General features: G+C 46.0%; 1 protein-coding gene across 1 annotated transcript in view; it reads left to right on the top strand.

Annotated features, from left to right (window-relative positions):
* The first annotated feature begins 321 nt into the window (after window positions 1-321).
* Window positions 322-16,229, top strand: part of LOC125941412 (neprilysin-1-like) — a 93,383-nt gene continuing 77,475 nt past the window's right edge. The window contains exons 1-3 of the mRNA XM_049658568.1: window positions 322-514; window positions 11,648-11,746; window positions 14,835-14,912. Coding sequence (XP_049514525.1) covers window positions 362-514; window positions 11,648-11,746; window positions 14,835-14,912 — 330 coding nt within the window. The 5' untranslated portion in view covers window positions 322-361. The remainder of the gene's footprint in view (window positions 515-11,647; window positions 11,747-14,834; window positions 14,913-16,229) is intronic.

Raw genomic sequence — 16,229 nt, forward strand, 5'->3', positions numbered from 1 at the left:
GCTAATCGCTCAACGTTCGTGCATGGAACGACAAAAGTACAAGATTATACAATTTAATTTTCAATCAAGTAATGTAAAAACGCTAACAGAGTGGTGGCAAGGTCAATGGCATTGGCGCTGGCACGAAAACGATTACTCGACGCATCCCAACATGAGGTTTGGAGAGGGTTCGTGAACTAACACTCGGTGGTTATAAGGAAGAATGCAGCTGGTGTCACGGCTTCTTTCTCACCGACTACAGCTTTATTTAAATTATTTACCAAGTTTGCATGATACTGTGGTGTTTTTGTAGTGATACTCACTTTACTTTTCCAGAGTGACCTTGTTCAACTACTTAGGTCTACATCTAGTCCTTGGCTTGATGGAGCACACCTCCGTAAGCTCTGAAACTGGGCAACAAGTGCCGAAGCCGCCAAGAGCTGAGCAGTGCGTTGGATTTGTGCATAGCGCCATGAAGGAAGTTACTACTTTCATGTATGTCAAGGAATATGTACCCCCTGAAGCTAAAAAGGAGGTGAGAGCGTCGTTGAAGTGCGCGAATTTTTAAGCGTTGGCATGCATGTTCATGGGAGGTAATTCGGAACATACATCACAGTGCGTGAGAATGCGAAGAACTACAGACATTCCGCGGTAAGTACCAGCCTAAGAAGGTGGCATAGTTTAAGAAATGGGTACGACCACGGAGTAACACCAACGAGACACGTGACTTCCTATACAGCTTCGCGTGCGAAGATCCCTTAAATGCTCGTAGTTAGCTCTCTTGCCGTTATATACCCACTTCCCCAAATAGGTCTAGAGCCATTATTTGAATAGATTAGTCTCTCTCTCTTATTTAGCATGCCATATTGTAATAAAATGAGTTCTTGTGTGATAAGTGTGAATTCAATGTGGCAGTGTCATCGCAGCTGTGTTATATGGGGGCTCGACTTCTCTTACAAGATAAGGTTCGTTTTCAACGCAGATATCTATGTCTAATTCAGAGCGCGAACTACTGGGACACAAACTATAAGGCACGAGAAAGACAGGACACAGCGCTATACTTGCAACTCAAAGTTTATTCTATACCAACTCGCCCCTTTTTCGCTCTTGAGCACATATTTATTTTCCAAAAGAACTTCTTCTTGGGCAAGTTGGTGCTGATATTTCCTAGGTGAACTTGTCTGTGGCGCGAAATGCATTTTGTGAAAAGGGGACAGAAGAGAAGAGACAGTGAAGCCCATCTCCTGCCCATCTCCAAACGCTTCACTGTCTCTTCTCTTCTGTCCCCTTTTCACAAAATGTATTTCGCGCCACAGACAAGTTCACCTAGCAGATATTTATTCGCGTTCAAATATGCGATATTAGGGCAGAGGGTGGAGACTGTAATGCTTAATAATAATACTGTTTCGTACAGGACCCTGCAGTTCTGGTTAAGTGGTATTATAATGCACAGACACATAAGCAATTTCACGTTAGAGGTGCCTGCGCGTTATTCCATGCAATTATAGAAAGTACGTTCAAATTTTCAGATTGCCCTGACAAGACGACCATTTTAATACAGTAACTACGGATAACGCTGACCGCGCAGTTTATTAAAATTGCTATGTGGTGTGAATAATAGGTTAAAGCAAGAGAGCCTATTTTTTGTAGTTAAAGAAAGCAAGATTACTCAAAATGATGCGCTATACTTCGTTCCCATGTGGAATAAAGAGTTTTTCAGGTAGTGCACGTAGACGACGGGAAAGGAAAGCTTCCCCTAGTATTTTTACCACAATTCTGTGGTGCGAAACAAGTCATGTGCTTGATACTTTTAGGCTCATGCATCTCTCGGTGGCTTACTCGTACTATCACAGTGACTCAGTGGCTCTCGCGTCTTATTTGCTAGCACTTGTTCGCTGCTTTGCAGAATAAACGGCATTGTTATCCAAGTAAAATACAAGCTAAAGAACACCAGGATGGCTACTATACATGGAGCTATCAACTGCAGCATCTCTCATGGTTATTATATTGCTTTTGAGCGTTCTATTCCTGTCTCGTCCTTGTCTGTGCGATTAGAAGGGCTGCGGTGTTTCTTACTTGTTTCAAAGTGTCTGCACGTGCTGCTTCCTTTTGCAGTATTACCTCACTAGCGGTGGTACCTAACGAGAATGAAGAGGGTGAATATTGTTCATGCGTTCCGTGTCTTAGTTTTAAGCCTTTTGCAATAGTGCTGAAGCTTCGGCATTTAAGGTTAATCGGTCGTTAAACCTAAGTGCAAAGTCATAAATAACTTCTATTAGCTCGCTCGCGGTCGACAAGATGGATATGAAACTGACAGCAAGTTTCTGGGTCAAAAACACAATGTAGCGCAGACATACAACCTCTAACAATTTGCATTGCAGTCTGGTTATTTAAATGGGGCAGTAATTCAAAACGGCTTCTGGGTTTCCATATTTCAAAATATAAATCTTTTTTGCATTTTTCTAGTTGTTATGTAATCTAATGCCTAATGATCTCTTCTGCTAATACATACACTTCACAAAAAATTAGGCTCAGGTACCCACTGTACCACTTGGCACACAATTGGTTAACACGTTAGTGGTTTTAATAGAATCGTTTGCCTTTTTGCGATGGGTATTAAAAAAACTGAAAATTCCGGCGCCCATTGTGAGTAAGGACTACAGGACTGGTTTGTTCATCGATAAAGAATGTCGTCATCTTTCCTAAAAACAAGGTCGAAGAAATCGTTATACATATGCGCAATGATAGGAATGTTCAGAGTACACTGGCCTGAATCTGTTGTTCTGCCACTGCGGAAACAATGAGAGTCTTTCAGCGCTGTTTTTATGTAGGCCCAGCACAGTTTGCTCTTACAGTTCTTGCTTAAATTCGGCAACAGCTCTCTAATCCAAAGTGCCTGGACGAATTTGGTTTTTTTTAAATGAAATAACTTATAGAAGTCATTTTACACGTCTTTTAGCATGGATAACATCGCAGGTGATTTTTGAAATGCACGATGCCATATTCTATGTTTTATTAGAAGATAATATCACGCTCATTATAAGAAATGTATGCCAGAGGCAAGTTAGTATACAGGAGTCATCTACTTTATAAAACCTAATAATTATTAGTCCCCACCGCTGCGTGTCATTGTACTTTTTCCGATTGGTAACACGCATGTACGTATGTCATGGTCCCATTTTCCCGGAATATTGTCTGTTTGCGTTTTATCAATGACAAAGTTATTTCACGCTGTTCCTTGTGTGCGCGTTTGGTGTTAACTATTTTATGAACAATAAATTTATGAGGGCTTCCGAAATGTCCCATCTATAATTACACTGTGGCAATTTATTGTAATTTAATCAGATTTGTTTAAAGTTTGGTTTACCGCCAGATTACCGACATCATAGAGGCACAAATGGAACAATTACTAGCTAAGCACACCATATCAACATCACTTGTCACAACGCTGGCAATCATAGTTCGCACTACGCAAAGGTTATTGGTGGTGGGAACCATAATTAGCACGCAGTACTAGTAGTAATAGCGTCAAGCTGTCCGTAATACAAAGGCGAAGTGTTATCTTTCATGTTACAATCGCGTGCCTTCATTAGAGGAAATTATATACAAAGCCATGCAAGGAACCACCATACCATCAGCTATTAAAATAGTTCCAAGAAGCAGCATCATCAGCCCATATCTATGTCCACTGCAGCACGAAGGCTTCTCGCTACGTTCTCCAATTACCCCTGTCTTGCTCTAGCTGGTTCCAAATTGCGCCTGCAAATTTCCTAACTTCAGCACCCACCTAGTTTTCTGCCGTCCTCGACTGCGCTTCCGTTCTCTTGGTATCCATTCTGTAACTAATGGTCCACCGGTTATCCATCCCGCGCATTGCATGGCCTGCCCATCTCCATTTTTCCTCCTAAAGCCAATTAGAATATCGGCTATCCCCGTTTGCTCTCCCATCCAGACTACTCTCTTCCTATCCCTTAACGTTAGGCCTAACATTTTTCGTTCCATCGCTCTGTGTATGGTCCTTAACTTTTTCTCGAGCTTAACTTGTTAACCCTCCAAGTTTCTGCCCCATATGTTAGCACCAGTAGAATGCAATGATTGTACACTTTTTTTTTTCAATGACAGTGGTAAGTTCCCAGTCAGGATTTCCTAATGTCTGTCATATGCACTCGAAATCAATTTTATTCTTCTCTAAATATCCACCTTATGATCCGGGTCCCCTGTGAGTAATGGAACTAGGTATACGCACTCATTTACAGACTGCAGAGGGTGACTGGCGATCCTGAATTCTTGTTCCCTTGTCATGCAATTGAACATTACCTTTGTCTTCTGCATAATAATCTTCAACCGTGCACTCTTACAGTTTCTTGGTTAAGGTCCTCAATCATTTGTTGTATTACGACCCCGTTGTTGCTGAATAGGATAATGTCATCTTGTCACAAAAGTGCGATAAATCATGGCGCGCACCGCGCGTCACTCAAGCCACCGAAGAAGCAAGCCAGCCCCGTGGCAGCTTCGACAGAGGACATAGCGCATACGCCACAAATAGACGATGCGATCAACAGAAACTAGAAGCTTCAACAAGATACTCGAAGGCGACGGTAACGAGACAGAGAGATAGAGAGAGCGCCGAAACACCCTCTCACCCGGCGAGCAGAGAGAGAGGGAGAACGACAACCCGACTTGCATCTACGGATGGGTCACCACACAACTCGACGACGCTCTGACGGCCGACTCCATTGGAAGGTCCGAGAAGCGCCAGCGAAGGCAATAAAAGTGCCGTCCGGGAATCAGAAGGGGGGTCAGACAGCGCCGGTGCAGAGGTGTGACGTGAAGACTGACCGTCTGCGGAAGAAGGGGATTCCCCGGAGAGCTAGTCTACCAGTTCTTCGAGCGTCAGCTTTTTCGAACGAAGTTATTTCTTCGAGATTTACCTCGAGCTACGCCGAGATCGTCCGGCTCAAGACCAGCACGGGCAAATACGCGTGGACACTTTGTGTTGCTGTTCATTCTGTATTGTACATGTTGGACTTGTAGTGCTTGTCGTTATTTTATTTATTTATTTATTTTTATTTATTAATACCTCCAAGGTCCCAACAGGAGATTACATGAGGGGTGGACACGGAGAAGGCGGAAATGATGATGATGACATTACAAAGATGAGTCACAACACTCGATGGTGGAAGGAGGAGGAAGCAAGAGAAAAGCAGAAGGCAGGGAGGTTAACCAGGATAACGTCCGGTAGGCTACCCTACACCGGGGGAATGGGAAAAGGGAACACAAAGATGACAGGGAGAGAGAGGAGGGAAGGAAAGACGGGAAATGAGCGGTTCGCTGACGCGTGTGTTAGTGCATGAATAGTCACAGACGTTGACACAAGCCCGTCGTCCTCAAGAAGCACAAAAGTGCCTTCACCGCTTTATGGGCCGACGAGCGATGGGGGCGGTGTTCCAGCAGCACCTGCACGGAAAGCGTCCGATTGTCCAGTTTTTTTAGCGCGTTAGCGAGTTCTTGTCTTTCTTGGGCATATCGTGGACAGTGGCACAGCAGGTGGTCAATAGTTTCGTTGGTGCCGCAGACCTCGCATCCTGCACTGTCGGTCACTCAAATTAATGTAGAGTATGCCTTTGTGAAGGCAACTCCTAACCAAAGGTGACAGAGAAGCGAAGCTTCACGTCGAGGAATTCCGAATGGAGGTCGGAGTTGAAGTGAGGGGTTTAATTGATGTAGTCGTGTAAGTCGTAAGTTTGGCGAGTTCCACTCGGTCAGTGAGAGACTGCGTGTCAGGTGTCGAAGGTGCCTTGCGGCGTCTGTCCTCGAAAGTGGAATTGGAACGCTGAGCTCTTCTTGGTGTGATGTGCGAGCAGCGTTGTCTGCGGAATCATTTCCACTGATTCCACAATGACCAGGTACCCATTGAAATACAACCTCGTGGCCTTTTTGTTGGACGTGATGGTGAAGTTTTACGGTTTCGCATGTCAACTGTTCATGACAGCCGCGTCGGAGAACTGACTGCATGCACTGTAATGCCGGTTTTGAGTCTGAAAACACAGTCCATTTTGTAGGTCTTTCAGAATCAATGAATTCTAGTGCACGACGCAGAGCCGTTAGTTCTGCCGCCGTTGAGGTCGTGACATGCGATGTCTTGAACCGCAGTGTTATTCCTCGCGTTGGTATAACCACCGCACCACCAGAACTGGACGACGTAGTCGATCCATCGGTATATATGTGCACGTGGTTGCTGTACTTTTCATGCAAGAGGAGTAAGCTCAGTTGTTTTAGAGCAGGGGCCGGTACATCTGATTTCTTCTGTAGTCCTGGAATCGTTATATGTACTTGTGGACGTCTCAAACACCACGGAGGAAGCACTGGCTTGGCCGCAGTTGCATACCCTGAAGTAAACAACTCACGATGTGCACTCACAGTAGCGCTAAATGTCGAGCAGGGCCTTTCAGCAGTGAGGCTCACCAGGTGGTGGGAAGGGGTCCTAGCATAGTGTCTGAGATGCGTACGCATTGTCTCAACGGTAATGTGCGTCGTGATTGGGTAATCTTGGGCAATGACAATGGTTTCAGCCGTTGACGCACTGCGTGGTAGGCCAAGACATATCTTAAGGGCTTGGGCTTGAATGCTTTGAATCGTACGGAGGTTAGTCTTGCAGGTGTTGGATATTGCAGGCAGGCTGTACCGCAGGAATCCAACGAACAACACCATGTACAGCTGTAACATACCGTGTATGGATACTCCCCAACTTTTTCCTGCAAGGAACCTGAACAGGTGACAGATAGCAGACAGCCGCTTTTTCACGTAATTCACGTGCGGAGTCCAAGACAGGTCTCTGTCAATTAAGATTCCCAGGAACTTGTGACTTCTGCTGTATGGTATAAGTTGTCTGTTAATTGATATTCCGTAAGCAGACATTGGCTTCCTCGTGAATGCCACCATTGCGCACTTTCCACATGAAATTTCAAGTCCTTGTTGACGAAGGTAGCAAGATGTCATTGTGGCTGCCTTCTGAAGCCGAGCGCGAAGCTGAAGTCGTGTTACACCTGATGCCCAAATGCAGATGTCGTCCGCATAGATGGAAAGTCGTACGGTACTTGGCAGGTTGTCAACTAATCCAATGAGGGTTAGATTGAAAAGCGTCGGGATAAGCACTCCTCCTTGAGGCACTCCTTGGCTACCGTAATGCTCGGATGTCGGACCATTCTCAGTGTGCACGTAGAATGATCATCTCTGTAAGTAGCTGCACACCCACATATATATCTTACCACCAAGTCCTACCCCTTCTAACGCGCCGAGGATGGCTTCATGGGTGACATTATCGTAAGCCCCTTTAACGTCTAGAAACATAGCCGCAGATAGTCGTTTACAGGCCTTCTGGTGTTGCGCAAATGTTACCAAGTCAACAACGTTGTCTGTTGACGAACGGCCACGCCTGAATCCGGTCATAGCGTCTGGGTAGATTTCATAGTACTCTAAGTACCATTCCAGACGTGTTGAAATCATTCTTTCCATTGTTTTTCCAACGCAACTTCCAAGTGCGATAGGACGGTATGAGGAAATGTCCAAAGGCGACTTGCCAGCTTTGTGAAGTGGAATGAGGCGACTTGACTTCCATTCCTGCGGAACCGTACCCCTCTGCCAGGAGTCGTTGTATAGGAGCAAGAGTGCCTTCCGAGCTTGGTCTCCTAGGTTACACAGGGCACGGTACGTAATGCCGTCAGGTCCAGGCGCTGAAGAACGCCTGCACAAAGCCAGCGCAGCTTCTAGTTCTTCCATAGAAAACGGGCACTCCATGCGAGGATCGCGTGAGAACAGTGGGTGGTCGAGCGTCCCCGTTCCCGTTCCATCGAAATTTGCCTCGCCAGCAATATTTCTGCAGAAAGATTCAACGACGTCAATCTCCCTACATTGTAGATGTAGTGCCCGAGATTTAAACGGGTGGCGCTGACCAAAGGTTGTGCGAAGGCCACGAACAGTCCTCCATATAAGCGATAAAGGTTTTCGCGGATCCAGGGACTCGCAAATGGATACCCATTGTCGGGAAGCCAGCTTGTTCATATGACACTGTATTTTCTTTTGTGTTCGTCTAGCCAATCTCAAGTCATGAGTGGACTTCGTGCGTCTATATCTTCGTTCCGCACGACGGCGAATTGCTCGAAGTTTCTCGAGTTCGATGTTGAAATTGGTGCGGGCAGAACTCTTCAAAAGCGAATACGTGGTTGTTTGTATGCCATCCTTTATCGCGCCCTCTAGGTTGCAGGAGGTACCATCATGACAGCAGTCTTCCATGATTATTTTGTATTTAGGCCAATCGGTGAACTGGACGGCTCTGGGGGACCTGGAGCTAGTCAGACCTTCAATCTTCAAATAAGTTGGGATGTGGTCACTACCTCGCGTTTCTAAATCCGAAAACCAGTGCACTCTTCTCGAAAACGAACGTGGACCGAACGTAAGGTCCAAGCAGCTACTATAGACTGATCCACGCATTAAGTGAGGCTTTCATCATTTGACAGGGAAAGTTCGCGTTCAGAGGCAAAAGACACCAATGTTCTGCCTCTAGAGTTCACTTTGGAGCTTCCCCATAGGTAATGGTGGGCATTAAAGTCGCCAGTGATCACCCACGGTTGTGGAGTCGATGTCAAAATTCCGTGTAAGCGCTCACAATCCAGGCGACTTGTTGGAGATAAGTAGGCACCAAGAATTGTAAACGTGAGCATTTCTTCTTCACTAACAAGCAAACATTGATTCACTTCGTCAGGAGGCACTGGGTTATGCACATAAGTCAAGTCACGGCGTATAAACACAACAATCTTGCTGCACTCTCCGTGGGTAGAGGACATAAAGCACTCATACCCAGACAGTCTGATGGGAGCTGACAAGTTTGGCTCGCATATCAAGATGATGGGGAATTGGTGCGTAAAGACAAACTGTCTAAAGTCGGTCATGCATGACTTAAGCCCTATTGCGTTCCACTGAAAGACAGATGCATTCTTGACCTCCTCTTGAAACGACGCCATCTCTCGGGCTGTGGTTTTACCCTAGAGCCGCAAGTACCGGACTCAAGGTGTCCAGCACCTGCAGTGCGCTCTGCGCCGACGGCGTTTTCATGCTGCTCAGTAGAATGCGCATGGCGTCTATAAGGGACTTCAACATCGCTATGACTTGGCGATCCTCAGTTGTCGTCGCATCAGCGGTTTGTGAGGTCATCGAGGGCGGCGCGATTTGATGTGACTTCGAGGCAGGTTGTGCTCGTGGAAGTGTAGGCCACCCTTCAGGAGGAGCGAGTGTTGCCCCTTTCTTCGTTGTCGCAGTGTCCGTCTTTGTGGAAGTCGGCGTTGGTATGGTAGCCGCTTTGCCGGAAGATGGTGTATCTCTATCGGTAGATGCAACTCTTCGTGATGCTCTTCGGTGGCGATGTCGTCGTCGCCGCCTGAGAGTAGCGGCAGCCTCTCTGTGTGTAGAATGGTCCCGTACCATACGTTCGAGTACCGCTCGCTCGTTCCTCACCTGCGGGCAATCTTTGGTTGAGGCCTCATGGCTACCATGGCAGTTAGGGCACTTTAACACAGTTGCGCGGCAGGCTTCTTCCGAATGAGATTCAGCGCACCGTGGGAACACGAGATTGTTCCTACAGACACCTTTTACGTGTCCCATCTTGCAGCATTTGTAGCATTGCAGGGGCTTCGGTACGTAGGGCCGGACTGGATGGCGGATGTGGCCAACTTTGACGTGTGAAGGAAAGCTGTCTCCCTCAAACTCAAGCTTCAGGCAACGTGTGTTGCCAAGTCTTGCGATGTGCGTGATAAGAGTGGCTTCTGTAGTTGGCTTTATTAATATAGGCAAGTCGTCCGTTGGTATAGAAATATCGATATCATAAATCACGCCGACAGTGCTAGGAATCATGGATCGCACTTTTACTTTGTCGATCTCCGTTACGTGCCGCAGGCTTTGCAGCGCACTACGGTGTAGAACGTCTACTGCGAGTACATTCTTCCGTGCGTTTATTCTCACGTCTTTGATCTCATTTGGTGCGATTCCCTCAAGAAACGCAGAAAGGACTTGCCTGTTTAGGAGTCGCAGATTGGACACAGGGTCCACGGGCATGAAGAGCATAGTGTACGGCCAGCGCTGTGGTGTTGTCTTCACGGTGGAGACACTTGCCGATGATGACCTCCGTAGCAGTCTTCTTTTTGTAGTTCGGCTCATGACAAGCGTGAAATCGTCGTCCGACGAGTCGACGCTGTCCGAGTACGAGTACAACTCGGTTGCCTCGCTGTCCGTGTCACTTGACGCGTTTCCACGTTTCCTGGACGCGACCCGACGTGATGGTTGGGCGCCAGGAAGGTCCTCGAGGGCTTCTTCATCCACTGCCGCAACAAGGGAGCGGCAGCTCCCAGATTTTGCAGAGAAACAAAACGAGACAAGGGTGCAAGCGTTCTATGGTAGATCTAAAGCGCGCTATATCGCGGATGAGTGCAGTTTGCCTAGGAAGGCCATTCCAGTCTCGGGCAGTTCGCACGAAGAATGACTGCAGGAACGTAGTGGTGCGGGCTCGTGACGGGATTACCGAGTTCGGATGGCCTGTTCGACGAACACGATGAGCCAGTTGGATCAGCTCGCTGTCACGAGATATGGAATAAAAAAAAACTGTGATAGAGGCATAGGCGAGAGATGCGACGACGAGAGGCAAGAGGCGACAAGTGGCGACAAGAGGCGACATTATTTTCAAAGGCTTTGTTAGTATCCATCTGAATTTTATTGGGATGTGTCTAGCCGAAGTGTCCACGTGTGTATGTAACTGCCTTAGTTGAAGAATATATTTTGTTGTGTTTTGACAACTCTGGGCTTTGACTGGATATTTGGACCACAACCGACGTTCGCTTGCGCACCAGAGGAATCCTTATTAATTGTCCTTGCTTTCGAGGGGTTCTTTTCGGAAGTTGATAAGTCGGCATTGGAATTTGACCCGGCGTTGGCACGTCGTTCAAGGGGTGTGGGGCACATCTGCGAACCGAAGGTCGCTGAGATATTCGCCGTTGATCCTCACTCCTAAGGCTCCCTCTCACTCCTAAGAAGCATGCTCTCTACTAAATATATGTTGCATGTGCGACCACGGTGTCTTCTCCAGGTAAAGTCATTGTTTTTCAAGCTTTATATATACTAAGAGCCGGTCGCAAAACCGAACATATAGAACACCACGTGGTTCTGAACTTCGACAAGGTGAACCTAAGTGGTAGAACGCAAATGTACATTCATTGAAATTTGTTACTTCTTTTTATCAATGCGGCCGGTGAAGCCACACGGTGAAGCCACACAAGTTTTAGACGGCACATAATTCTTCGTCTTTCTGGAGTTTTACGTGCCAAAAGCAGTTCTGATTATGAGGCACGCCAGTAGTGGAGGGCTCCGGATAAATGTTGACCACCTGGGATTCTTTAACGTGCACTACAATGCAAGCACACGGGCGTTTTTGCATTTCGCCTCCATCAAAACGCGGCCGCCACGGCCGGTATTCGATCCCGCAATCTCGTGCTCAGCAGTGCAAAGCCTTAGCTGACTTAGCCACCGCGGCGGGTGGCACGACATTCTTGTCCTTTTTTTCTCATTTCTTTTCTCGTGTGGCTAAAAGAAAATTTGAAAAAAGTATTTTAACATAACGTTTCAGATTGAGGAGATTGTGGAAAGATTGAAAGCGGCCTTTCTGAAAGCATTGAATAATGCCCAATGGATGGACTATGAAACAAGAAGGAATGCAAAGGAAAAGGTTTGGTACATTGTACACAGGCTACGATGCATGTCCAGGAAACTTCAGATCCTAAATGTATTCAATCTTGAAATGTGTTGTTACGCTTTTGTTGCCTTCATTGTGGACACTGATAAGTTATTTCAAGGGAATTTCTGTATAGGGTGGAATGTAGTGCATCCACAACACGCAATCAGTGTGCCTAGTTGTCGCTTCAGAGCAATCTACTTCTGGAATGCTGGCGCGACACTCTCCGACTGCACAAGCTAAAGCTAAACCTAAGTGTTAAAGATCTCTACAGTGAGCCATGAATCGCGTTAGGTTTTCCCCGCTTTCCCATTCTTCATGGTACAATTAATTTAGTTTTGACTTTTTGAAGGTTTTTGGCTAAACTCACAGTTGTAATAGCCAGTAGCAGTTATCAGAGTGTGTGAGCCTCTTCGCGCTAAATAGCGCACATGGCAATGATGGAATTTTCGTGTGTTTCTTTTAAAACAGTAGCCTATCCGGGCACCCTAGACCACCTGTTCTCTTGCTATGTCTCTTTTTTATATTTTTCTGTTTCTCAAACCCAGCCTAAAGTAGCCAACTGCAAGAAGTGCATGATACGTGAGAAACGCATGACAAAATCTTACAACTGCTTTTTTTATAGGACAGGTTGATAATTACACGCCGTCACACTGATGCATCTCACAATACGCGGCCTCTTTTTTAACGGAGGCAGCCAGTAGGTTGTTAATCTCTTCCACGATAGTGATGCCTGTCTATGTGCAATAAAAAATGCTACTGAGAAGTAAATCACTGATGTACGCACGCTTGGTTCGGACTCGTGACTTGCCGCTTGCAACTCTCGTGATATACGAGTATGCATTGGTACATGATACGATGTTTTCTTTTATTACTGCTAAGCTTGCTTGCTTGCTTGCTTGCTATTTAACTGATTTTTCCCACTGAGGGCTTTGATGGCACTGCTACCATTTTTTTACAGGTGCGCTGTCATAATGCCTTTTTTGTTGTTTCGCCAGTTTTGCCTATCGGTTTAATATGTCAGCATTAGACATGTACCTTGCCGAAGACAGCTCATACTATCCCGTGCAGCTACCTCATTGACATCTAGAAAATTAGAATGACAAAGTAAAATTTGCTAACTTTAAGTAACTATTTGGAGCTCAGAAACTAAAATCACTGGCGATTTCCTAACGCATTTCACAGAAACACACACACACTTAGTATTATTAGCGTAGAACAATTTGTACTTGCTTAAACGTTTTTTAAGGATAAGTAGCTAGGACATTAGTATATGATGTTCTGGCCGCGGATAGCACGCTTCTAGAGGCAAGAGAAAGTTGCAGTTTCACCCAAAAGGCGCAGCATTGATAGCGCTAGCGAACTATCATGCTATTTCACCAAATAAGTGTCTTAATTGATCAGCCATATAAATTGAAGTAAAGATTCGCTCTCCAGTTAAACTAACAAGCATGGTTCACGCGCGTTTGGCGCTCTTTGGCCATTACTGGCCCTTGCGCCATAAAACACCACATATCATCATTATGGTTCACGCGCGCACGGACGAACATCAACATATCCCTCGGTGCCCGCGTGCATTCGCTATGCCAATGCTTGAGTGATAAACAGCGCATAGCGGGAAATGAACACTTCGGGACGCTGCATCTTTGAAACCTAGATTACGCCTATTACGTAACCTGCAACACTAAGCGCACAGCGCGTGTGAAGCCATCACCCATATCGGCGTGCTCTTAACCCACTTATCCTTTGCACTGGCCGAAGATTGACGCCAGGATATGACGCGCGCACAGCCATGCACAGAGGAGACATGCTCTCACTTACCCTAGCACATGCTTCATCATGGGACCTCCAAAATTCGGCGCGCTGGAAAACGGCCTGCATCCATCAACTATTCTTTTCGGCTCACCCTCTCACACTTTTCCTCGCACCCGCAGCACACGGCGCGCGGGCCACTCATTATTATCGCACTTCCGATTTATTATGGCGACGGCGAACATTTGCCTGTACTGTCCGTATAATTTCTATCGCAATAAAAAGAAGGACAGTGATTGCACGCTGCAGTGAGATCCCCACGTTCCTTTTCTCTCCATCCGAAGCTTGTCTGGTGTTATGGCATTCTTGAGCATCTACCTTTGGACGACTCCCTGGAGGACAGTGGAAGCGCAGCAAGGCTAGAAAAAACATAGCGACCCATGCCAGGCCTGCCTTGATGGTCGCGTTCTTCGTGCGGGCGCAGTCATAGAGCCCACAAAAATACTAGACGACAACACAGTCAGACTTCGCAAAGCAACCTGCTCTGACGAATCTCTCTGCCGGCCTTCACTTGGGGAATCAAGCGCATATTGCGTGTTGTATCTTGGGAACAGCATGCGGGTTCGTGGTAGGTTTAAGTGGCGCTGGCAACCGGGTTTTGCTGCCACGTTTCCCAGCTCGTGTAGCTTACACTATGGTGTCCACGTTCGATATCTTTATTATCAGCCTCTGTACTTGTAAATATTTCCGTCACTCGAGAAGGTCCGTGCGATTACCCTTGAGTTATTACTTCGTAGCGGCCGCGCGTGAAACAGAACAGACAAGCAGACGACTAACCAAGCACAGCTACGCGGTATGGCAGGAAAACACCGCTCGGCATCACATGATTAGGTGCTTTATTCAAGATCTCGTTTTCTTTAATTTTTCACTATTAGGCACCAAGATTGACACCTTACGCTCCAAGATTTCTTTTTTTTTTCTCTATGGGCTGCATGTTGAAGGGAACGTAATTTACTCAGTTTCAGAGACACGACTCAGTGAAATTGTAAAGGTAGCTGCAGCACGGAACGATTCACTTTTGAAAGGGCGGCTTTGTGAAGTCATACGAGGCGCTACACGCTGTCGTTAAATTGACTTTGTTCATGCGCGTTGTTGGCGGCGTGACATCACGCGTCTTCAGTTAGTAAGCGAACCTTCACTGCGGACTCGTATAAACACGAACCTTACTTTGTCTACAGTCGAACGCCTTGCCATCACTGTCAGCGTTTCATCCTTGGCTGTGAAAGGGCAATTTTTTTTCTTGCAAAACGCTACTAATGTTTTCTTTCAGGTAATGCAAATTACGGCCAAGATTGCTTATCCTCGGTGGTTGCTCGATCCACAAGTCCTTGAAAGCATCTACAGCGACGTGAGTATACTTCATTTTGTTATTAGTCAAATTATTCACCTAAATGCTCAATCAGCCATTTCTGATCTCGTAGATTACAAAATTTCAAATCCTAATTTGCGGAAGACAAGAATGAAGGGAAGTGCCACATACGAAAACTGCCACCATTATCATAAATACTACCGCAATAATTTCCTGAAACCTACAGGGAAGTATAAAATGAATGTCTAAACAACAGGCATATAAATCATCGCTCATCAGTAAGTAACTTTTATTGAACATACTATCGGCGTTTCAGGCGTGGAAACAAGCTTGCAGTGCGTTTGACACCGTTGAACCAGCTATATTAAAATTACAGACTATCGCCTGTATCCTCTGTAAATAAAATTTCTAGGCCATTCGGAAGTGACCGACATTTATATTTCTTACCGAAAGCTTGTAAGGTAACAAATAGTGACCATCAGATGGCAGTCTTCTTAAGAATTTGCTGCCAGCTCACCAACAAGATCGTACACATGTGTTTTCGTCAATAAAGTCGTCAATTAACGTACTTTCACCAATATTTACTCAATAAAATCTTCTGTCGTAAGTATAAGGGCGATCTCTTGATTGGCCTTGATAATATAAACTATTGCTAGAGGGCAAAGAAACTGCCTTGGGATATTGCTGCGCAATTTTATTACTAGGTAAACCACCAAGCTCATGCCGGGAACTAAGTACGCAAGCTTGGTAGAATGTAGTCAAAGCTAGCGAAAACGCGTCCATTCCACGCCATCGACTGGGCGTATGACTATGATGTTAATCCACATTGTTCTTGTAAAATGGAAACTCGCTATGCGAATAGCCCATTATCTTTCACTCGACTATACACCAAAGCAACAGCACCAAGAATGGCCAAATCAACATGACAGCCATCGCTGTGTAAGTTAAAGCGAAGGTGAAGCCCATTATGTGACTAGGAGCACTCGGGGTGTTCTGGGTGTTATAAAAATTTGTAACTATAATGGTCATGCAAATCAAATTTAGTGAAAATGAAGGGAACAATATGTCCCACGTGCGTGCACAGTTGAGCCTGTTTGGAAGACGCTTCGTGTTTTTGTTTTGTTTTTTGCCAAGTGCTCGAAAGCGCTCTACGGTCGCACTGCGTTATGTTTCCCACTGCCCCGATAGTATTCCGAGTTCATATTGATTGAGAATGGGAGGGGGGGGGGGAGGGGGGGGCATGTTAGGTTGAATACGCCGTCAAACTTCAACGTGCCAGACATAATTATGATCTATGAAAATAATTACTTAACACTCGTTTTCTCCTTATTTTCGTGCATTCTACAAGCTGCCCCT

This window comes from Dermacentor silvarum, chromosome 11, assembly GCF_013339745.2.
Source record: "Dermacentor silvarum isolate Dsil-2018 chromosome 11, BIME_Dsil_1.4, whole genome shotgun sequence".
In the NCBI taxonomy this organism is placed as follows: domain Eukaryota; kingdom Metazoa; phylum Arthropoda; class Arachnida; order Ixodida; family Ixodidae; genus Dermacentor; species Dermacentor silvarum.